Below are 24,500 nucleotides of genomic sequence, written 5' to 3' on the forward strand. Positions count from 1 at the left end.
ACCGAAATCAATGAATAGCGGAAAACAATACAATATCTTAGTTTTGCGAAAGTCGTTAGAAAATAGAACGTGAATTTTCAAAAATCTAGTATGTTTTAAATGCCAGGATTTTATACTAATTTCAGCTTTTCACCTTGTATAATTTGCAGCACAATTTTTGGAAATTTCACATTGGAAGAGGGGAGCTGCAAGTTTTGATAGCTAGAACTCTTGGAAGATGGCGAATAGAGAAGCTTCTGTGGTGGTGTTAAAATGTTAGTCGTTTTTGTTCTCTTTAAAAGGATCGTTTCATCACACAGATTTGAAAACAGATTTGCAGCTTGCTGCCTGCTTTGCTTTTAGCTAGCTAGTAGGAGTAGAAGTTCTAACTGTTCGAACAGTAACGTTAGTTACTTGCTGTTGAGCGACCACTTCATATTTAACTTTAGCCTAATTAGCTAGCTAGCTAGCTAGCTAGCTACTTGTTGTAAATACCAAGGCTTTTGTTCAAACTGTTGCAGGGTCTGATGGCAATAGCAGGCATTTAATTCAGTGGCGAACAACTCGTGAACACCTGTTCACTGGCAGGAGAAATGGCGCCAACGTAAGGGTTTGAGTAAGTAATGTGGCCATAGCTAGCTCTCTGTTGCCTGCACTATGCAATACCTACAGTAACACAGTAGCCTACATTCCTATTGTCCACATTCCTGGTCCCAACACTTCTCTTTTCTTCAATTTTTCACCTCAGTTTATCTGTGTTGATGCTATGCTATATTAGTTTCTTCCTGAACGGTTACAGCCTGAATGGGTCTATATTAGTTTCTACCTGAATGGTTATAGCCTGAACGGGCCTATATTAGTTTCTGCCTGAACGGGTCTATATTAGTTTCTGCCTGAACGGGTCTATATTAGTTTCTGCCTGAACGGGTCTATATTAGTTTCTACCTGAACGGGTCTATATTAGTTTCTACCTGAACGGTTACCGCCTGAACGGGTCTATATTAGTTTCTACCTGAACGGTTACAGCCTGAATGGGTCTATATTAGTTTCTGCCTGAACGGTTACAGCCTGAACGGGTCAATATTAGTTTCTACCTGAACGGTTACAGCCTGAATGGGTCTATATTAGTTTCTGCCTGAACGGTTAAAGCCTGAACGGGTCTATATTAGTTTCTGCCTGAACGGGTCTATATTAGTTTCTACCTGAACGGTTACAGCCTGAACGGGTCTATATTAGTTTCTACCTGAACGGTTACCGCCTGAACGGGTCTATATTAGTTTCTACCTGAACGGTTACAGCCTGAACGGGTCTATATTAGTTTCTGCCTGAACGGTTAAAGCCTGAACGGGCCTATATTAGTTTCTGCCTGAACGGGTCTATATTAGTTTCTGCCTGAACGGGTCTATATTAGTTACTGCCTGAACGGGTCTTTATTAGTTACTGCCTGAACGGGTCTATATTAGTTTCTGCCTGAACGGGTCTATATTAGTTGCTGCCTGAACGGGTCTATATTAGTTTCTACCTGAACGGTTACAGCCTGAACGGGTCTATATTAGTGTCTACCTGAACGGGTCTAGTTTCATTCCACATAACCTGTTATGGTGAAAGTAATGGTAAGCTGCACTCATTACTGTTTCAACTTGGAACTTCAATTTGAGAAAGCATGTGTCAGTCTAGCAATCTACACAAGTTCACACAACTCTACTTGGCTTATATATTGGTTAAGTCTTCTATATAAAGTAGTGAGAGCTGGAGGGGCAGCTGTCACCTGCATGGGTGAAAAACCTTAAGCAAAAATACATGGTACGCTACTGTATGTTATCTTGACATTTATTACTGTGCTGTACTTAGCTAATAAAGTGATCCTTTTTCTCTGAGAGAAACAACCCTTTCCCATCGATTTCCTATGCTTCAATGGCACATTCATGTAAGTGTGAAGATATACATGTTAGAAATGTGCAAGTATTCCAGAGAAATGTACTGCAGTTGAAATAATACCCGTTACAGTGATTTACATGAAGTATGTTTGATGCTGAACGATATCCTTTTCCATATTCTTTAGGAGTTGAAAGCTCCACCCACCGGAGTCAGCACGGAGGGAGAGGAGGCTACAGCTGCTTCCTGGAAGTGGTATGCTGTGATGGATGAGGCGCTGTGGGGCTGCCATTGCATCATCATCTACTCATCCTCCCAAGGTGCAGCTGTGGGCTCCTCTCCCTCCCAGAAGGGTCCAGATGTGGAGGCTGGAGAAGGAGCGGGAGGAGGTGACTGCCATGGAGGCATGCCTTATGGTCATTTTACAGGCCATGATTAAGAAGTAGTTTTAAGTATTCTGTATGTATTTTATTTATAGTTAATCCTTTATTAATTTTGTATTATTTTTGGTGTCCAAGGTGAAGTTCTGTTTTTTCATTTTAAACTGTTTCTTGTTTGTAACAAAATTATATCTACTGTTGGTGTGTTTTTTGGAGCGTTGGGCCAGTAACCGAAAGGTTGCTGGATCGACTCCCCGAGCTGGCAAGGTAAAAATCTGTCGTTCTGCCCCTGAGCAAGGCAGTTAACCCACTGTTCCCCAAGCGCCGATGACGTGGATGTCGATTAAGGCAGCCCACCCCCCGCACCTGTCTGATTCAGAGGGGAAGGGTTAAATGCGGAAGTCACATTTCAGTTGAAGGCATTCAGTTGTACAATTGACTAGGTATCCCCCTTTCCTTGTACTTTCAACATTTCATGATTAAAAATTGCACTCGCACATCTGAGTTATATTGTTGAAGGTGCATGTTAACAACTAGCTAACTTGAAAGAAAAAAATGTACCCCGACAAATGCTATTGCTAGTATCCATTTTCTATTAAAGCACAGGTGTCGGCAGCTTGGCCGTAGTCAGAGCTTTTCGCTCTACTAAACTAAATAAACCATCTTCGATATAATAATAATTGATTACATTTCTATAATGCTTTTCATAACAATCTCAAAGCGCATCAAAAGGAAAAGAAACAACAAGCAACCTATTACCATGAGTAGCCCAGCTATACTTGACTACAGTAGGTCAACCAATAGAGGCCAAGTCTGACTGCATACATCCTCCAAAGATGGAGAGTTCATGGGTTGACCAAAGGAAGGTGGTCAGGGCGATAGTTGATGAAGATGGAGAGTTCATGGGTTGACCAAAGGAAGGTGGTCAGGGCGATGGTTGATGAAGAGTTCATGGATTGACCAAAGGAAGGTGGTCAGGGCGGTAGTTGATGAAGATGGAGTCTGACGATATTTTAGAGAGCTACTATGGGAACCAGCCTGAGTCGTGTAGCAACTGGACTGCTCCTTCACAATGCGTGGAACCCACTTGGGTGATGCTTCAGCAGCTCTGGGCGCCAGAAAGCTCATCACACAGTTCAGAGTAGTACTAGCCAGCCGTCCTCATTACGAGCCTCTGCCTCAGCACTGCATTCCTCTACTGCACCTCCCATTCCTCTCAAGCTTCATGTGACTCTTCAGTTGAGATACATGTGTAGGCATACGGTACACTCAAGTGTACGTTGTTCCAAATAAATGGTAGCTACCTAGTTAAGTGTAGCCCAAAACAACTTCACTCATGTGTAGTGAAAGGTCACTGGGTAGGGCTACAGACGATGCTTTCCGGTTCATATGTGAAGCCGTAACTGATGCTGCGTTCAAGACAACTGGGGGAAAACTCTCCGATTGGGCAAAAATCCTTTTGAACGGTCATCCAACTTGGAATTACAAGTCAGAAACTCAGACACCATCTTAGAGCTCCGACTTCTCCGACTTGAAGATCATCGACGTCACGATTTTTGTAGTCTGATCTCGTTTTGTTTCCGAGTTCCCAGTTGTCTTCAAAGCACTAAAAGTAATACGTTTCGGTAGTGGCATGCTTTTTACTAAATAGTATGTGCTATATAGTGGTACGATTAGTACCCAGTTTAAGTAGTAGGCAGGCAGATTTTTACAACACAGACATGTCAATAATGAATTAACATTGTTTGGGTTTAAGGGATGTTGAATCAATGTTGACCCGATGTCCAAATATTGTATCGAAGTACAAAATATATTTTCGGGATGGATATTGATATGTTTGAGCAAAAGAACACAGCAATAGCCATGGAAAAATGCATAGAATTTGAGTAAATTTGCTTTAAAACTGCAACATGTTCTCTCAGATGCATGTCAAAATGTGTAGAATTGCAGAAAAGTGGCATAATAGTTCAGCCGGAATTGTCCATTGTCACGCCCCCCCTTGCCATGGCCACCACCTAAGACCCTTTTTGATACAGAAAAACCCTGATATCCTAAGAAGTCTCCACGATGCCCTCTGCATAGTCCTAGCCTAGACTGGCAGCAGCCTCCCCTTCCACTGCTAGACACAACATAACAGCAGTCCCAGCAGGAGGTCTGGGTAGGAAAGAACCCCCATGCCTTCCTCAGCACTGAGTGAGGTGAAGTATAAGGTGAATTAAGGCCATCATGCAGTTTTAATGTCCCAGTGGACAGGTCACTTCACCTTCCTCACACGCTTCCTCTTTCTCTCCTTCTCTCTCACACACTTTAAATCAACCTGCATCTCTGTCTGTTTCCTTAAGTTATTACATCATTCACTTCTTAATACATGCCTTCCTTACCTCTCCTTCCTCAACCTCTTCTTAAAACAACACTAAGCAATGAAAGGGATGGATCCCACATTTCTTCTGTCTCTTTCATCCTTTTCTAATACTCTATAGCCTCCTTACCTCTCATCCCGCTCTTCTTAAAACAACACTCAGATGACAGTGGTGTGGAATAGATCCCATCCGGTCAGCTCAACTCTGGTTACCAGTCAAGCTCTATATTATTGTTCTCACGTTACAGTAACACATGTAATACAAGTCTGTGTTAAAATCACAAGAGAAGAACCATGGAGGTAGTGACACGTTAGTCCACTGGGATCCCCGTTCTGACAGGGCACCACCAGAATAGAATAACTGTGATTATAGGACACACACAAGAGTGCTCACACAGTACACACTTTAATACTTTATTAGAATCCACAAATCACATTACATCATAAAGGATTCAAACATTTTAAAGGTTGTTGATGTAAGGACACATAAGGAAACAAAAAGTACCTTCTCCTCCACACAGCTAGGCTGCCCATAACAGCTGAAACAGAGCAGTACCTTCTCCTCCACACAGCTAGGCTGCCATAACAGCTGAAACAGAGCAGTACCTTCTCCTCCACACAGCTAGGCTGCCATAACAGCTGAAACAGAGCAGTACCTTCTCCTCCACACAGCTAGGCTGCCCATAACAGCTGAAACAGAGCAGTACCTTCTCCTCCACACAGCTAGGCTGCCCATAACAGCTGAAACATAGCAGTATCTCCTCCACACAGCTAGGCTGCCCATAACAGCTGAAACATAGCAGTATCTCCTCCACACAGCTAGGCTGCCCATAACAGCTGAAACAGAGCAGTACCTTCTCCTCCACACAGCTAGGCTGCCCATAACAGCTGAAACAGAACAGTACCTTCTCCTCCACACAGCTAGGCTGCCCATAACAGCTGAAACAGAGCAGTACCTTCTCCTCCACACAGCTAGGCTGCCCATAACAGCTGAAACAGAGCAGTACCTTCTCCTCCACACAGCTAGGCTGCCCATAACAGCTGAAACAAAGCAGTACCTTCTCCACACAGCTAGGCTGCCCATAACAGCTGAAACAGAGCAGTATCTTCTCTACCCAGCTAGGCTGCCCATAACAGCTGAAACAGAGCAGTACCTTCTCCACACAGCCAGGCTGCCCATAACAGCTGAAACAGAGCAGTATCTCCTCCACACAGCCAGGCTGCCCATAACAGCTGAAACAGAGCAGTACCTTTTCCTCCACACAGCTAGGCTGCCCATAACAGCTGAAACAGAGCAGTATCTCCTCCACACAGCTAGGCTGCCCATAACAGCTGAAACAGAGCAGTACCTTCTCCTCCACACAGCTAGGCTGCCCATAACAGCTGAAACAGAGCAGTACCTTCTCCTCCACACAGCCAGGCTGCCCATAACAGCTGAAACAGAGCAGTACCTTCTCCTCCACAGAGCTAGGGTGCCCATAACAGCTGAAACATAGCAGTACCTCCTCCACATAGCTAGGCTGCCCATAACAGCTGAAACATAGCAGTACCTTCTCCTCCACACAGCTAGGCTGCCCATAACAGCTGAAACAGAGCAGTACCTTCTCCTCCACACAGCTAGGCTGCCCATAACAGCTGAAACAGAGCAGTACCTTCTTCTCCACACAGCTAGGCTGCCCATAACAGCTGAAACAAAGCAGTAACTTCTCCACACAGCTAGGCTGCCCATAACAGCTGAAACATAGCAGTATCTTCTCTACCCAGCTAGGCTGCCCATAACAGCTAAAACAGAGCAGTACCTTCTCCACACAGCCAGGCTGCCCATAACAGCTGAAACAGACCAGTACCTTCTCCTCCACAGAGCTAGGCTGCCCATAACAGCTGAAACAGAGCAGTACCTTCTCCTCCACACAGCTAGGCTGCCCATAACAGCAGAAACAGAGCTGTATCTTCTCGACACAGCTAGGCTGCCCATAACAGCTGAAACCGAGCAGTACCTTCTGCTCCACACAGCTAGGCTGCCCATAACAATTGAAACAGAGCTGTATCTTCTCGACACAGCTAGGCTGCCCATAACAGCTGAAACAGACCAGTACCTTCTCCTCCACAGAGCTAGGCTGCCCATAACAGCTGAAACAGAGCTGTATCTTCTCGACACAGCTAGGCTGCCCATAACAGCTGAAACAGACCAGTACCTTCTCCTCCACACAGCTAGGCTGCCCATAACAGCTGAAACCGAGCAGTACCTTCTCCTCCACACAGCTAGGCTGCCCATAACAATTGAAACAGAGCTGTATCTTCTCGACACAGCTAGGCTGCCCATAACAGCTGAAACAGAGCAGTATCTTCTCAACACAGCTAGGCTGCCCATAACAGATGAAACAGAGCAGTACCTAGCCAGTTGTTTTGCTCTACTCTTAGGTAGGCCTGTAATCTGAAGGCTATGTACAGTAAGCCTATGTAGCTGGTCCATGCCAGATATCAACGCCACCAACCTGCATCTGTATCCCAGGGTGACCAAGCGTGAGAGTAAGGCTGGGACCTTACGATACTATATTATCACGATACTTTGGTGATGATATGAGTATTATGACTATCACGATTCTCTATGTATTGTGATTCTATACTGCGATTCAAAACATATTTCTCACCATATGTATGCTGCAGAGGGGCAAGACTGAGCCATGACAAAAATAGTTTTGATCAGTCATGGAAATAAAAGTGCTGAAAACAAACTGGCTCCCTATTTAAAATTAAGATGGAGAACAAGCTATGAGGGAAAAATACTGAGTTTTGGTGCAGGTAATGCTGTTTAAAAAAATGATATCCAGATATGTGACTTTCAATTATCCGCCCATCACTAGATATGAGGGACTGGCACTCTCACTCTCTCACACACACGCTCACTCTCACTCACACACACACTCTCACACACTCACACTCTCACACTCTCACACACTCTCACACTCTCACACTCTCACACACTCACACACTCACACTCTCACACACTCACACTCTCACACACTCACACACTCTCACTCTCTCACACACACGCTCACTCTCACTCACACACACACTCTCACACACTCTCACACTCTCACACTCTCACACTCTCACACACTCACACTCTCACACACTCACACACTCACACACTCACACGAAAATGCTAGCAAACCCTCTTTTCAAAAATTAATTACCCTGGTTTCCATTATTGATGTTTATCTGGAACGGAACACTCTAAATAATGCAACTACACTTTCCACATAGTCACAGTTAGTGGCATCCACACACAGTCACAGTTAGTGGCATCCACGCACAGTCACAGTTAGTGGCATCCACACACAGTCCCAGTTAGTGGCATCCACACACAGTCCCAGTTAGTGGCATCCACACACAGTCACAGTTAGTGGCATCCACACACAGTCACAGTTAGTGGCATCCACACACAGTCACAGTTAGTGGCATCCACACACAGTCACAGTTAGTGGCATCCACACACAGTCACAGTTAGTGGCATCCACACACAGTCACAGTTAGTGGCATCCACACACAGTCACAGCTAGTGGCATCCACACACAGTCACAGTTAGTGGCATCCACACACAGTCACAGCTAGTGGCATCCACACACAGTCACAGCTAGTGGCATCCACACACAGTCACAGTTAGTGGCATCCACACACAGTCACAGCTAGTGGCATCCACACACAGTCACAGTTAGTGGCATCCACACACAGTCACAGTTAGTGGCATCCACACACAGTCAAAGTTAGTGACATCCACACACAGTCAAAGTTAGTGACATCCACACACAGTCACAGCTAGTGGCATCCACACAGTAGCAGACACAGCCACTGTCTGACTGGCTCAGCACAGAGACAGGAACCATCCAGCACTAGCTACCAAGACCATAGCGGCTGACCAACAGTCTGGTCACCAACAGACCAATTCCAGATCTCTCCCTGAAGTGTGGCAGCCTGTGCCCCCCTTTACTCTCATGATTTAAAAGCAGTACATCGGTATAAGACATTTGGTGAACACTATGCTCTAAACCGATGCAATACTTTTAACCCTGGCAGTCCCGAGAATTTTTTTTATTTTCATTTATCTGACTTTCATTTATCTGCATGTCCAGCCCTTATATTTAGCATCACAATGAAGTGTTTTACCATTTTCCTTTCAGGACAACCGGGGCTGCAAGTAGAACAAAAAGTACAGAAATCGTTTGCTCAGTGGGAAATTAATATTCAACTAGTCAGTGACAACTGTGTGGAGTTAAGAGTTTGTGACAGCAACTATGTGAGCTTATAACAGTATTATAGACACTATGTCCTGGGATTTCCTATGGTCTTCTCTGTAGGAGAACCCCTTACCTACAGACACTATGTCCTGGGATTTACTATGGTCTTCTCTGTAGAAAAACCCGTTACAGTATTATAGACACTATGTCCTGGGATTTACTATGGTCTTCTCTGTAGAAGAACCCCTTACAGTATTATAGACACTATGTCCTGGGATTTCCTATGGTCTTCTCTGTAGAAGAACCCCTTACCTACAGACACTATGTCCTGGGATGAAGAACCCCTTTACCTACAGACACTATGTCCTGGGATGAAGAACCCCTTTACCTACAGACACTATGTCCTGGGATGAAGAACCCCTTACCTACAGACACTATGTCCTGGGATGAAGAACCCCTTTACCTACAGACACTATGTCCTGGGATGAAGAACCCCTTTACCTACAGACACTATGTCCTGGGATGAAGAACCCCTTTACCTACAGACACTATGTCCTGGGATGAAGAACCCCTTTACCTACAGACACTATGTCCTGGGATGAATAACCCCTTTACCTACAGACACTATGTCCTGGGATGAAGAACCCCTTTACCTACAGACACTATGTCCTGGGATGAAGAACCCCTTTACCTACAGACACTATGTCCTGGGATGAAGAACCCCTTTACCTACAGACACTATGTCCTGGGATGAAGAACCCCTTACCTACAGACACTATGTCCTGGGATGAAGAACCCCTTTACCTACAGACACTATGTCCTGGGATGAAGAACCCCTTTACCTACAGACACTATGTCCTGGGATGAAGAACCCCTTTACCTACAGACACTTTTGTAAAAAGACCCGGCCCGCAGTTATAATTCTTTGAGATCCGCCCTTGTCACACAAACGCCGCTCTAGTCATCCCCCGTTAATCCCAAAGACTAATGGTTATTCATCCCACAGACTAATGGTCATCCATCCCACGGTCATCCATCCCACAGACTAATGGTTATCCATCCCACAGACTAATGGTTATCCATCCCACAGACTAATGGTTATCCATCCCACAGACTAATGGTCATCCATCCCACAGACTAATGGTCATCCATCCCACAGACTAATGGTCATCCATCCCACAGACTAATGGTCATCCATCCCACAGACTAATCGTCATCCATCCCACAGACTAATGGTTATCCATCCCACAGACTAATGGCCATCCATCCCACAGACTAATGGTTATCCATCCCACAGACTAATGGTTATCCATCCCACAGACTAACGGATATCCATCCCACAGACTAATGGTCATCCATCCCACAGACTAATGGTTATCCATCCCACAGACTAATGGTTATCCATCCCACAGACTAATGGTCATCCATCCCACAGACTAATGGTTATCCATCCCACAGACTAATGGTTATCCATGGATGTAAAATAAATAGATTAAGCAATTGGTTCAACCAAGACGCCTGTATCTAAAACTAAAGGTGCTAATAGTAGTCCAAAACATGCCAGTGTATTTGGTAAAGATCCATGTGGGAAGTGAATCATATATATATATATATATATAAAATGCAGTTTGTTTTAGAAAATAGTTTTGTTGTGGGGGTAAAAGTATTAGTCAGTGATAATAAACTGTTAGACCCCGTTGGTTATACCAATCTCCAGCTAACAAAGACAAACTCCTTAATGCACCAAGTGGACCGACTGCCTCCCTCTCTCCCTCCATCCATCAAGACTGTGTTTCTACTTCCATAGAGAAACACTGAAACCAAGAGAGAGCAGGAGAATGTACAGAAGAATATAGGAATAAACAAACAACTGAATGGTGAGCGGAACTAAGGCCCCAAACGACACACAGAACCACTATTTTATTTTTTCTCCCAGTCCAGTCCTTGTTACAGTACATGAACCCTGGTCAAAAGCCGTGCATTATATAGGGATGGGATAGGGTGTCATTTGGGATGCACCCTGGACGGGGGCCTGTATCGGCCCTAGGCTTCATCACGGATAAGGATCCATGTGTAAGTTCGCTAGGGTTATCATCTCGGACCCTGAGGTCCTTTAACACTAGAAAATGCGGGCCTCGAGGGCGGACCCCCACTTTGAGCCAATGAGCAGTCATTTTGACTCAAAAGATTCTAAGATTCTTGTGTTTGTGAAGGTTTTGGGTAACAGAATAGGAAACAAAATAGCATTTTCATTAGTTTATGTGACTGCAGGCTATCTGTTGCCGCGTGCTCATGTGTGGGGGAAAAAATATATTTTTAAATGGACCTCATCTCTTCAATTCTCTGAGCTATTTGGCAATGGTAAGGGTTTTGGAAACTCTGAATCTGCTCTTTCTGATAATATATAGCAATCATGTCTTACCTGCATGTGACTCTAGGATTTTAAAAAGTCACTTTTTGGCGCTCCAGGAAAGAAGATAAACATGTCCTCTTTAAAACTGCTTATAACACAAACTCTGTTTGTGATATGGGAATTCTTACACCAACGCGAGTTAAATAGACGTATTTAGGAAAAGTCATTTAGGAAAAGTCAAGGAGGCAGGGGCATGACTTTAAAAATGGCAGAGATATTTTCATTTTAAATTCATATTGAGTGAAAATGACTCTGCTCTTCTAGTGTTAAAAAGCCCAGTGATATAACAAGAGCCTTTGCGTGAGTGGGGAGGGAGGGAGAAAAACACAGACTGTGTTTGGTGATGCTGGTGGTTAGTGATGGAGCGTGTGTGTGTGTGTGTGTGTGTGTGTGTGTGTGCGCGCGTGTGTGTGTGTGTGTCTTCCGCAGGAAGCACTGTAACCCTTTCCTCCATTGTTAACAGTTTAGGTTAATCGTAACACAATGGGTGAAATGGCCGTTTGTTTTTCTTACTTGGGGCTGATTATGAGACCTGGAGAGGGGCGATGAAAGCCCTGTACTGGGCAGTATGGTGGGAGGGAGAGGGGCGATGAAAGCCCTATACTGGGCAGTATGGTGGGAGGGAGAGGGGGAGAGAGGGAGAGATAGTCTGTGGGAGGGAGTGGGGCGATAGAAGCCCTGCACTGGGCAGTATGGTGGGAGAGAGAGGGGCGATGAAAGCCCTATACTGGGCAGTATGGTGGGAGGGAGAGAGGCGATGAAAGCCCTGCACTGGGCAGTATGGTGTGAGGGAGAGGGGCGATGAAAGCCCTGCACTGGGCAGTATGGTGGGAGGGAGAGGGGCGATGAAAGCCCTATACTGGGCAGTATGGTGGGAGGGAGAGGGGCGATGAAAGCCCTGCACTGGGCAGTATGGTGGGAGGGAGAGGGGGAGAGAGGGAGAGATAGTCTGTGGGAGGGAGTGGGGCGATGAAAGCCCTGCACTGGGCAGTATGGTGGGAGGGAGAGGGGCGATGAAAGCCCTGCACTGGGCAGTATGGTGGGAGGGAGAGGGGGAGAGAGGGAGAGATAGTCTGTGGGAGGGAGTGGGGCGATGAAAGCCCTGCACTGGGCAGTATGGTGGGAGGGAGAGGGGGAGAGAGGGAGAGATAGTCTGTGGGAGGGAGTGGGGTGATGAAAGCCCTGCACTGGGCAGTATGGTGGGAGGGAGAGGGGGAGAGATAGTCTGTGGGAGGGAGTGGGGCAATGAAAGCCCTGCACTGGGCAGTATGGTGGGAGGGAGAGGGGGAGAGATAGTCTGTGGGAGGGAGTGGGGCGATGAAAGCCCTACACTGGGCAGTATGGTGGGAGGGAGAGGGGGAGAGATCGTCTGTGGGAGGGAGTGGGGCGATGAAAGCCCTATACTGGGCAGTATGGTGGGAGGGAGAGGGGGAGAGAGGGAGAGACAGTCTGTGAGAGGGAGTGGGGCGATGAAAGCCCTGCACTGGGCAGTATGGTGGGAGGGAGAGATAATCTGTGGGGGGGGGAGTGGGGCGATGAAAGCCCTACACTGGGCAGTATGGTGGGAGGGAGAGGGGGAGAGATAGTCTGTGGGAGGGAGTGGGGCGATGAAAGCCCTACACTGGGCAGTATGGTGGGAGGGAGAGGGGGAGAGAGTGAGAGATCTCCTCACATCCTCCCCTGGCCCTGTGTGGAGCAGCCATCTGCCCTCCCTCAGATAGCCACCCTCAGCCCTGAATACATAGCCCTTCTGGGCAGAGGTGGTTGGGGTGGCCTCTGTACAGCATGGCTAGCTCCTCTGGCTCCAGCTAACAGGCTACTAAACAAGCTAGCAGACTATCAGCTCCAAGCAGGGACACACAGAGCTAAGAATAACCTATGAAATATCTTTATATCAACTATGCCTGATTTAAAAGATAATGCACCCAAATACTGCTACGGTTCAAAGTGGTCAAGATCGAAGATGGTGGTGATCCCAGATATGTTATGTGTGGTAATGATCAGTCGATAACACATATCTGAGTAAGCATTTGATGGATAAGAGACGGGAAAACAGTGTGTGTGTGTAGTTTGCCTTTCTGCCCGTGTGTGTGGGTGTGTAGTCAGTTCGACAGTAAAGTTAGAGCCTCATTGCTCAGATCACTGGAAACAGTTCTGTCCCAGAGTTGGCATGGATGTTCCCAGTACCACGCCAGCTCGCACAACGTCCTAATATGGCACTGCAGAGAGCAGGTCATTATGGGAGCTTGAGTCCCCAGAGATCACTAGCCCTCGTTTTGACGTTTTCCCACAGGAAAAAGAAAGGAGAGACGGCCATGGCTCTTTGGTCAGCAAAGCAAGAAACCTTTCCTCCAGTTTTGCCCCTTTCTAAAGTACCATCAACTGACTGCTGGGTGGAGTAGAGTTCAACTAACTGGGTGGATTAGAGTTCAACTAACTGGGTGGAGTAGAGTTCAACTAACTGGGTGGAGTAGAGTTCAACTAACTAGGTGGAGTAGAGTTCAACTAACTGGGTGGAGTAGAGTTCAACTAACTGGGTGGAGTAGAAATCAACTAACTGGGTGGAGTAGAGTTCAACTAACTAGGTGGAACTCACTGGGTAGGGTGTAGAGTTAAACTAACTGGGTGGAGTAGAGTTCAACTAACTAGGTGGAACTCACTGGGTGGAGTAGAGTTCAACTAACTGGGTGGAGTAGAGTTCAACTAACTGGGTGGAGTAGAGTTCAACAAACTGGGTGGAGTAGAGTTCAACTAACTAGGTGGAGTAGAGTTCAACTAACTGGGTGGAGTAGAGTTCAACTAACTGGGTGGAGTAGAGTTCAACTAACTGGGTGGAATAGAGTTCAACTAACTGGGTGGAGTAGAGTTCAACTAACTGGGTGGAGTAGAGTTCAACTAACTGGGTGGAGTAGAGTTCAACTAACTGGGTGGAGTAGAGTTCAACTAACTGGGTGGAGTAGAGTTCAACTAACTGGGTGGAGTAGAGTTCAACTAACTGGGTGGAGTAGAGTTCAACTAACTGGGTGGAGTAGAGTTCAACTAACTGGGTGGAATAGAGTTCAACTAACTGGGTGGAATAGAGTTCAACTAACTGGGTGGAATAGAGTTCAACTAACTGGGTGGATTAGAGTTCAACTAACTGGGTGGAGTAGAGTTCAACTAACTGGGTGGAGTAGAGTTCAACTAACTGGGTGGAATAGAGTTCAACTAACTGGGTGGAATAGAGTTCAACTAACTGGGTGGAGTAAAGTTCAACTAACTGGGTGGAATAAAGTTCAACTAACTAGGTGGAGTAGAGTTCAACTAACTGGGTGGAGTAGAGTTCAACTAACTGGGTGGAGTAGAGTTCAACTAACTGGGTGGAATAGAGTTCAACTAACTGGGTGGAGTAGAGTTCAACTAACTGGGTGGAGTAGAGTTCAGCTAACTGGGTGGAATAGAGTTCAACTAACTGGGTGGAGTAGAGTTCAACTAACTGGGTGGAGTAGAGTTCAACTAACTGGGTGGAATAGAGTTCAACTAACTAGGTGGAGTAGAGTTCAACTAACTGGGTGGAGTAGAGTTCAACTAACTGGGTGGAATAGAGTTCAACTAACTAGGTGGAGTAGAGTTCAACTAACTGGGTGGAGTAGAGTTCAACTAACTGGGTGGAGTAGAGTTCAACTAACTGGGTGGAGTAGAGTTCAACTAACTGGGTGGAATAGAGTTCAACTAACTGGGTGGAGTAGAGTTCAACTAACTAGGTGGAGTAGAGTTCAACTAACTGGGTGGAGTAGAGTTCAACTAACTGGGTGGAGTAAAGTTCAACTAACTGGGTGGAATAGAGTTCAACTAACTAGGTGGAGTAGAGTTCAACTAACTGGGTGGAATAGAGTTCAACTAACTGGGTGGAGTAGAGTTCAACTAACTGGGTGGAGTAGAGTTCAACTAACTGGGTGGAGTAGAGTTCAACTAACTGGGTGGAGTAGAGTTCAACTAACTGGGTGGAGTAGAGTTCAACTAACTGGGTGGAGTAGAGTTCAACTAACTGGGTGGAGTAGAGTTCAACTAACTGGGTGGAATAGAGTTCAACTAACTAGGTGGAGTAGAGTTCAACTAACTGGGTGGAGTAGAGTTCAACTAACTGGGTGGAGTAGAGTTCAACTAACTGGGTGGAATAGAGTTCAACTAACTGGGTGGAATAGAGTTCAACTAACTGGGTGGAGTAGAGTTCAACTAACTGGGTGGAGTAGAGTTCAACTAACTGGGTGGAGTAAAGTTCAACTAACTGGGTGGAATAGAGTTCAACTAACTAGGTGGAGTAGAGTTCAACTAATTGGGTGGAATAGAGTTCAACTAACTGGGTGGAGTAGAGTTCAACTAACTGGGTGGATTAGAGTTCAACTAACTTGGTGGAGTAGAGTTCAACTAACTGGGTGGAGTAGAGTTCAACTAACTGGGTGGAATAGAGTTCAACTAACTGGGTGGAATAGAGTTCAACTAACTGGGTGGAGTAAAGTTCAACTAACTGGGTGGAATAAAGTTCAACTAACTGGATGGAATAAAGTTCAACTAACTAGGTGGAGTAGAGTTCAACTAACTGGGTGGAACTCACTGGGTGGAGTAAAGTTCAACTAACTGGGTGGAATAGAGTTCAACTAACTGGGTGGAATAGAGTTTGACTAACTGACACCTGGATGGAACTACTGTAAAATATTGAACTCATATCTGCCTCAAAAGAAGGACACTTGAATTGTCTTTGAAATACACAACAATATTAGTGAACCCATGTGGGGTAAAACTGAAAGCAGGGTCAATGGTTTTTATTTTTATTTGACCTTTATTTAACTAGGCAAGTCAGTTAAGAACAAATTCTTATTTTCAATGACAGCCTAGGAACAGTGGGTTAACTGCCTTGTTCAGGGGCAGAACGACAAATTTTTACCTTGTCAGCTCGGGGGAAAAATAACAGCCCCTTTGAAAGTACAGTAGCAGTAAAACCAATCAACATTTGATAAGGCTTCCAAGAGTGAGAGAATTGAGATGCCTGAACGAACACATCTACTGTACATGAACCTATTTCTTTACACATCATTTGCACATCAAACACACTGGCATACAAACCACCCAGACACACAAATCCATCCCCAAAGGGCAGAAGCGTCAGGCGGAGAGTCATGTGAACTTAATAAAAAACGGTGAACAACGTGTGACGACTCTGGCAGAAACTCTGTTATTACCAGAAGGCAATATCACTAACAATCCAAAAACAGCACATAGCCAATAGAGAGAAACAGATTGGCATCTATTGTTTCAATTCTAGGCCTGGACTTATTTAGTCAACTGGTTTGGTCTATAGGCTTTTGGTCGACTGATATTTCTTTGGATGAGCAATAAAGCATTGTAGTTGAAATATTTAATAAGAAAGCGATCCTTAAATAATTAGCAAAACATTCAATAAACCGCTCCATGTCCGGAAATTGCATTCAAGAATGAATGTGACTGTTTCTAGTCTTTGCTTTAATAAAGGCTTTACAATTTATTTTTTTAAACGTTAGACTCTGGTATGCTTATAATTTATTTAGTGTTGTTTAAACTGTTCCAAACAGTCAGAAAAGGTGTATTGTAATCTAACAGCATCTGTTTGGAAACATAATACGCAGACAAAGCTTGTTCCTTACCTTCTTTTTCTTCATCTCCAGTATTTAACAACTAGTCACATTTATTCCACACATCTGACTTCCCCTTTACTTCCTGAGAAACCAGTACACATTCCCCCATCTCCAGTTTGTCACATCCTCTGCATCCATTTTGCTGTTACGGTGTTCAGAGTTTGTTGTAACCAATTTATTGATGTGATTATGATATGCTATAGGTCAGGCCCTGTCGTTAACGTGCATGAGATGCATACGTGTCGCATGCACGTTGAGGGAATAGGGACGGTTTTAACCTAAACAATTTAGCGCTTTCAGTAACAGAACTTTTCAGTAAGAAATGGCTGTAATTTTTATTTATTTATATATTTGACCCTTATTTTACCAGGTAGGCTGACTGAGAACACATTCTCATTTACAGCAACGACCTGGAGAATAGTTACAGGGGAGAGGATAAATGAGCCAATTGTAGACTGGGGATGATTAGGTAACCATGATGGTATGAGAGCCAGATTGGGAATTTAGTCAGGACACCAGGGTTAACACCCCTACTCTTATGATAAGTACCATGGGATATTTAGTGTCCACAGAGAGTCAGGACACCAGGGTTAACAACCCTACTCTTATGATAAGTGGCATGGAATATTTAGTGACCACAGAGAGTCAGGACACCAGGGTTACCACCCCTACTCTTATGATAAGTACCATGGGATATTTAGTGTCCACAGAGAGTCAGGACACCAGGGTTAACAACCCTACTCTTATGATAAGTACCATGGGATATGTAGTGTCCACAGAAAGTCAGGACATCCGTTTAACATCTGAAAGACAACCCATCTGAAAGACAGCACCCTACACAGGGCAATGTCCCCAATCACTGCCCTGGGGCATTGGGATAATTTTTTAGACCAAAGGAAAGAGTGCCTCTTACTGGCCCTCCAACACAACTTCCAGCAGCATCTGGTCTCCCATCCAGGGACCAACCCTGCTTAGCTTCGGAGGCAAGCCAGCAGTGGGTTGCAGGGTGGTATGCTGTTGGCAGGGTGGTATACTGCTGGCAGGGTGGTAGACTACTGGCAGGGTGGTAGACTACTGGCAGGGTGGTATACTACTGGCAGGGTGGTAGACTACTGGCAGGGTGGTAGACTACTGGCACGGTGGTACACTACTGGCAGGGTGGCACGCTGCTGGCAGGGTGGTACGCTGCTGGCAGGGTGGTATGCTGCTGGCAGGGTGGTATGCTGCTGGCAGGGTGGTATGCTGCTGGCAGGGTGGTATACTACTGGCAGGGTGGTACGCTGCTGGCAGGGTGGTACACTACTGGCAGGGTGGTACGCTACTGGCAGGGTGGTACGCTGCTGGCAGGGTGGTACGCTGCTGGCAGGGTGGTACGCTGCTGGCAGGGTGGTACGCTGCTGGCAGGGTGGTACGCTGCTGGCAGGGTGGTACGCTGCTGGCAGGGTGGTATGCTGCTGGCAGGGTGGTATACTACTGGCAGGGTGGTATACTGCTGGCAGGGTGGTATACTACTGGCAGGGTGGTATACTACTGGCAGGGTGGTAAACTACTGGCAGGGTGGTATACTACTGGCAGGGTGGTATGCTGCTGGCAGGGTGGTATGCTGCTGGCATTATGTTGCAGCTTCAGCAACACGGACAGCGCGATTCACACTGTTGATGCTCTGTGGTGGTCGCTGCAGCATGGAGGACAGAGAGACAACGGATACTAGTCCCCCAGTCACTCACTGACATTTTTTTTTAACACAGTCTGAGCTCGGCACGTTTTAAAATTTCAACCAATCAATTGGTCGAAATAACAGATGACTCTCGGTCTACCAAGATTTATTTTTAGTCGGGGGGCAGCCCTATTCAATACACACTCAGTGGTAAATAAAGAAAATAACTATTTCTATTGTGTATTCTCTGTCTTCAATAAAACATCGACAAAATGGAGGAAGACTGAATGTATTGCACTGTGCCCTTTGACAGCATTGTCGTGAAGACGTACGTCTCCAAAAGCATTTACACTTTAGACAGTTTGACAACAGTTTGTGATTTGAATACGAAAAGTGACAATTCAATCAAATATATACAGTAAGTAAAACATGCATAAAAGACTACGTACAGCTTTGAAATATTTTAAAATAAATACATTTTAATAGTCACACCGTAACTGCTCAAAGACTAAATCAATTCAGATAGGACTGCTGTACAGGCAACTCTGAAAACCCCTCGATGGAGCCTGTACCCAGAACACTGGATTCATTGCAGAGGCAGCCTCAATGTCTGGCCACACCTTCATCACTGCAAAATTCCTAACATGAAAACATCCATAAAAGAAAGTAATCAACCTGAATCACACTTTCTTTTTCTTGCCATCTCTCATTCAGTCTCTTTCTTCTTCAAATATACAAATCCAATAAATATTCAACTTTGGTCCACTAGGAAAATAAAGCCCCTGTGTCCGTTGTATATTTGCTCCCAAATGTCAGAGTACTAAAGAGAGAAAAGTGACAAGAAGCCAAAACTTGTGAAAAAGTCTAATAAATATCCAGTAACATTAGTTTAAAAACACTTGAGCACTACATAGGGTTCCATTTGGAACAGCCTGGTCTGAACCAGCCTGTTTTATACTGTAGTGTTGTGGCCCCGGCTGGAAAAGTGAAATGTCTTGAAGCATATGGGTCTGGACATACAGTGGTACTGTTTAACGTCCCACATTACCGTGTGTGTGTGTGTGTGTGTGGCACAGTATTACTGTGGCCATAATGTTTATCTTAGGGCTCTCTCTCACTCCACAGCTGCTATTCTGCTCTTTCTCCCTCTCTTTATCCCCCTGGCTTTCTGCGATGTAATGAGCAGGAGGAGAAAGGTAGGGGGGCAGACAGACAGACAAGACGTTTACCACACCCAGCCAGAGGCAGAATGTTCCTCAGCTAACAGCAGCTCACAGCATTCTCAGTACTCACCATCAACATTCACTTTCATTAACATTAAGACAGATGTGAGGTTGATTTAATGATTCCCAACCCTCCCTGTGCTCCACAACGTAAGAGCCCCATCGGTATAGCAGCAGACACTCCTAGACTAGAACAGATCACATATGTGGGGCAAATCTTTGGAGATGATCAACTATTCTGGTGCTTAATCACTTCTCTATAACCTTCTGCTTTGACACAACGACCACATTCTCCTCATAAGTGAAGTGCAATGTAGTTTGGTTACAGAGCCAGACAGGCTCTGATGATGAGGAAGTTTGTCGAAACGAGTCATCCAGTCAATGATTACGCTGATCCCTCAGTTGTAAACTAGTTCAACTGAGACTACTAATTAAAGCCCAACCAATATTTTTTTCGGCACCTAAACAAAGTCCTCTCTTTCTCTGCCTCAGAACAACCCAGATGTAAATAAATGATGTAGACCTACAAGATTCTCTTCAGAGTTTGAGGTTGTTGCACCCCTCAGCGCACAATGTTGTAAATAATCTGTTTCTGTAAAAACCACAAGGGCAAACATTTAAATAAGTTGTTATTGACAGCTCCACTCAGCTAGGCATAAGAAAGCAGCAATCAAGTGTTTCTCCGTTTTTTTAAAGGCCCAACGCAGCTATTTTTATATTAACATCAAATCATTTCTGGGTAACAATTAAGTACCTTACTGTATTAGTAGTAGATTATAAATGCTGCAGGCTGCCTGGGGCTCAACCCTGCTAGGTTCTCCTTGTAACCCCACTCACTCTACTGGCATCCTGGTGCTTGCCTACGGAGGAGCAAGGGGAACTGCCCCTCCCTAACGTCAGGCTATGTTCAAACCCTACATCCCAACCCGAGCACTCCATTCTGCCACCTCTGGTCTCTTGGCTCTCCCACCCCTACGGGAGGGACGTTTCCGCTCAACTCAGTCAAAGCTCTTCTCTGTCCTGGCACCCCAATGGTGGAACAAGCTTCCCCCTGAAGTCAGGACAGCCCATCTTTCTGAAACGTCTGGAACCCCTACCTCTTTGAAGAGCATCTTAAATAACTCTCACAGTGTTTTACTGGCACTGACTTTGTTGAGGGAAAATGTACTTGATACGACTGTGATGTGTTGTTGTCTCACCTAGCTGTCTTAAGATGAATCCGCTAATTGTAATTTGCTCTAGATAAGTGCGCCTGCTAAATTACTAAAATGGAAATGGAACAGGAAAAACTTAATTTTGACTGCATTGGACCTTTAAGTAACGCAAGTCCTTTTTTGCATTCTATACATTGTAGCACAAATACAAATAGTTTCCCAAACTGCTAGGAAGACACAGAGTCCCAGCAAAAAACCCTCCCCTAAAACAACGTGTGTTCTTCTTACAGTTTGTGTTTTTGGCAAGTACTGTCAGAAGGAAGGTCTTCAGTCACCTCAACTCTCACCCGCTGAAACAACGTAGCCATAACGCCGTCATCTATATCAGGAGTCAAAGGTTAGGGTAACTCCACATCCTACCTCTCCCACCTCTCTCATGGCTGGGGCTGAGCCTTGGCTGTACTTCCCAAGCGGGTTTCACAGCTCTCAGGACCTGGAGACGATCCCGTCAGTGGCAGCAGTGGCCAGGGACGCAACCCTCCAACAAACCTTCAACTGTCGAGAAACAGCAGCATCTGCAGCATCTGCAGCGACACAACTCCCTGTGAAGCCTGTTCCCTTTAGCTCAGCATCAGTATGGGACATGCTTAGTGCTATAACAACACGATACTCTGACTCAACCGCCACAAGGCTCTCTGGGAGATCCTAGACATGGCATGTGGAGCGTGTGCAGATGGGCCCCTGGCCGTACCCTGGTGAGGGGCTGAAGGACTTCTTACTGTCCACGCGCTGCACACAGAACAAACAGAGGCGTTTTAAACCCTTCCTGAAGGCACTGTTGGACAGACTATAGATCAGACAGTTAAAGAAGCTGTTGCTGATAGCCAGCCAGGTGGTGATGAACGAGGCGGCAGGGTGACTGTAGATGTCAGCGCTCTCCAGCAGGAAATACAGGATATAGGGAAGCCAGAGGAGGTAGAAGACGCTGGTGATGCGGAACAGCACCATGGCGTAGCGTTTGTCCGTGCACGCCGGCGCATGCTGCGGCTGGCCATCCTGTCCCAGAGAGCCTTCCTGTGGGCCGAAGCGGGTGCGGCGCTCGCTGATCTCCCTCGTATGCTGCCGGCAGATCCGGAAGATGTTGACATAGGTGAAGCAGACCGTCATGGCGGCTGGCGCGTAGAGCAGCGCCACAATGAACGATGTGAAGAGTGGCCTCGTCTCCCACTCCACCGCGCACCACTCCACCACGTCGCCGTGGTAGCCGGGCTTCCCCCAGCCGAAGAAGGAGGGCAAGAAGACAAGGGCGGAGTAGACCCAGATGAGGAGGATGCACGCGCGGATCCGGCACGGCGTCGCCAAGGTAGCGTACGACAGAGGCCGTGTTATTGCCATGTAGCGGTCCACGCTAACACACGCCAGCGACGCCATGGAAACGCTCTTCAACACGGAAACCATGTAACCAAACACCTTACAGGTAAGCTCCTCGTCCAGGCCTTTCAGGTGGTGGAGGAGGGACAGGGAGGGGATGAGGCAGCTGACACCCACCAACAGGTCTGCATAGGCCATGGTCTGGATGAAGGCACTGGTTGTGTGGTGCTGGAGAAGAGGAGCACAGTGGAACACAAAGATCACCACCAGGTTGCCAGAGATGATGAGGACGGTAAGCAGCAGGATGATGGCTACCTCCAGTAGACAGGTGTTTAAGATCTGGCTGTAGCCCACGTCCAGGAGGCAGAAAGGAGGGCCGCTCAGGTTGAGGAGCTCAAGCTCCAGCAGGTCCAGGGAAGAGTTCATCATCTTGCAGCCAGAGAGCCTTCTGAAAGCTCCTGGTCTGAAACCAAATCAACCGACAGAGGGCAGGAGGCTCCAGAAAGATCCTTGTCTGGTCTGATCCTAGACGCAGAGACAGGGGGCTTGGCTGGGGCTGGTAGTCCTGGTCCTAGACGCAGAGACAGGGGGCTTGGCTGGGGCTGGTAGTCCTGGTCCTAGACGCAGAGACAGGGGGCTTGGCTGGGGCTGGTAGTCCTGGTCCTAGTCCTGGTCCTAGCTCAGCAGCAGATCAGGCTGGTGGCCGAGAGAGAGGAGCCGTGTACCCTCTGCCATATCAGCAGCAACGTGAAGACTAGCCCTCGTCCACGACCAAGATCTGGGAGTCCCCCAGGGCATCCCTCACTGTGCAGACACAGACGATTCAATCATACAGACACACACAGATGGAGGACAAATACTATGGCAGCCTATCCTTCTACTCCTCTGGTTCTCTCCTTAGAAAAGACATAGACAACACTTGCCGCGCTCTGTGCCTGCCCTGCAAGAGTAGCAGGGAAAATATAGAAAACGGTCAACAAGTTTGATCGTCTTGGCTTACAGGAATTCCTGTATGTCTCTAAAAAATGCAGTCACAAATTCTCAAATATTCCAGGTGATATAGAGTTCGATGTTTCCAGAGACTTTGTGTCCTCTCCAAACATGGAAAGATCAGGCGGATTGCGTCCAAAGAGCAGAATTTCTTCACAGCAACTTCAGCAGAAATGATCCTCCACGAATGTCTTAGGCAGTCCCGGTCTCCCTCACGCAGGGAAAGGTGAGAATAAATGTAAATGAATGAAGATGAAGGCACAGCCTCAAGGAGGTGATTGGCATTTCAAACAGAGTCTGGGTCTACTCAGAAAGGCAGCAGCGTGTGGAGTGGAAATGAGAGAGCAGGAGGAGCAGGCATACCGATGCAGCGACCCCAACCTCTCTCTCTCTGTCCCTTTCCTTTGCTCTCTCCCTCTTCTGTGGAGCGGATTCAGTCTTGTTTCTCTCACAGTCTGCTCTCTCCAACTACCTCTCTCTCTGCTCCTTCTCTCCCTCTTCTGTGGAGCGGATTCAGTCTTGTTTCTCTCACAGTCTCCTTCTCTCCCTCTTCTGTGGAGCAGATTCAGTCTTGTTTCTCTCACGCTCTGCTCTCTCTAACTACCTCTCTATCTGCTCCTTCTCTCCCTCTTCTGTGGAGCGGATTCAGTCTTGTTTCTCTCACGGTCTGCTCTCTCTAACTACCTCTCTTTCTGCTCCTTCTCTCCCTCTTCTGTGGAGCGGATTCAGTCTTGTTTCTCTCACGCTCTGCTCTCTCTAACTACCTCTCTCTCCCTGCAGCAGGCAGGGCAGAGACACTCCTCCCCCTGTTCTGGCTCCAGCCAGTAAGCAGCTGTGGGTACACAAGTCTCACTCGTTCATCCCATGACTGACTGACTGGCTGGCCGCACACAGCATACCCCTGCCGCCACTATCTAACTCCCACACACACCACCTCTCTCTCATATACACACACCGTCTTATCTAGAAACACCTGGTGCATTATGGTCATACCAGTCTCATGTTAAAAAGGCCCCTTCTCCCCATCTCTCTTCTTGTTAGATACCTTTAGGATGTATATAACCACATTTGGATCCCAGCGGTTTTGCTAGCATATGTTTCTGTCTGCAGCCATATAGGTTTTAATATTGGGTTATTTGTGCACTCCTATAATACAAACAATGTCCTCACTCTCCCTCTTCCAAATACCATGGTTGGAGTTTCACTTCCA

The 24,500-nt window shown here is 46.4% G+C and overlaps 2 protein-coding genes across 4 annotated transcripts in view; both read right to left on the bottom strand.

Annotated features, from left to right (window-relative positions):
• LOC139422737 (rab GTPase-activating protein 1-like) overlaps nucleotides 1-24,500 on the bottom strand; it is a 144,477-nt gene that overhangs the window by 51,311 nt on the left and 68,666 nt on the right. The gene's annotated exons all lie outside the window — the stretch shown is intronic.
• LOC139421873 (probable G-protein coupled receptor 21) lies at nucleotides 20,234-23,146 on the bottom strand. Its single transcript, XM_071173002.1, has one exon. The coding sequence runs from the start codon at nucleotides 22,727-22,729 to the stop codon at nucleotides 21,635-21,637; it is 1,095 nt and encodes a 364-aa protein (XP_071029103.1). The 5' UTR covers nucleotides 22,730-23,146; the 3' UTR covers nucleotides 20,234-21,634.

The sequence above is a fragment of the Oncorhynchus clarkii genome, chromosome 12, assembly GCF_045791955.1.
Source record: "Oncorhynchus clarkii lewisi isolate Uvic-CL-2024 chromosome 12, UVic_Ocla_1.0, whole genome shotgun sequence".
In the NCBI taxonomy this organism is placed as follows: domain Eukaryota; kingdom Metazoa; phylum Chordata; class Actinopteri; order Salmoniformes; family Salmonidae; genus Oncorhynchus; species Oncorhynchus clarkii.

Excerpts from the sequence above, each read along its gene's own strand:
- LOC139421873 (XM_071173002.1), bottom strand. The coding sequence starts at position 22,729 with ATGATGAACTCTTCCCTGGACCTGCTGGAGCTTGAGCTCCTCAACCTG.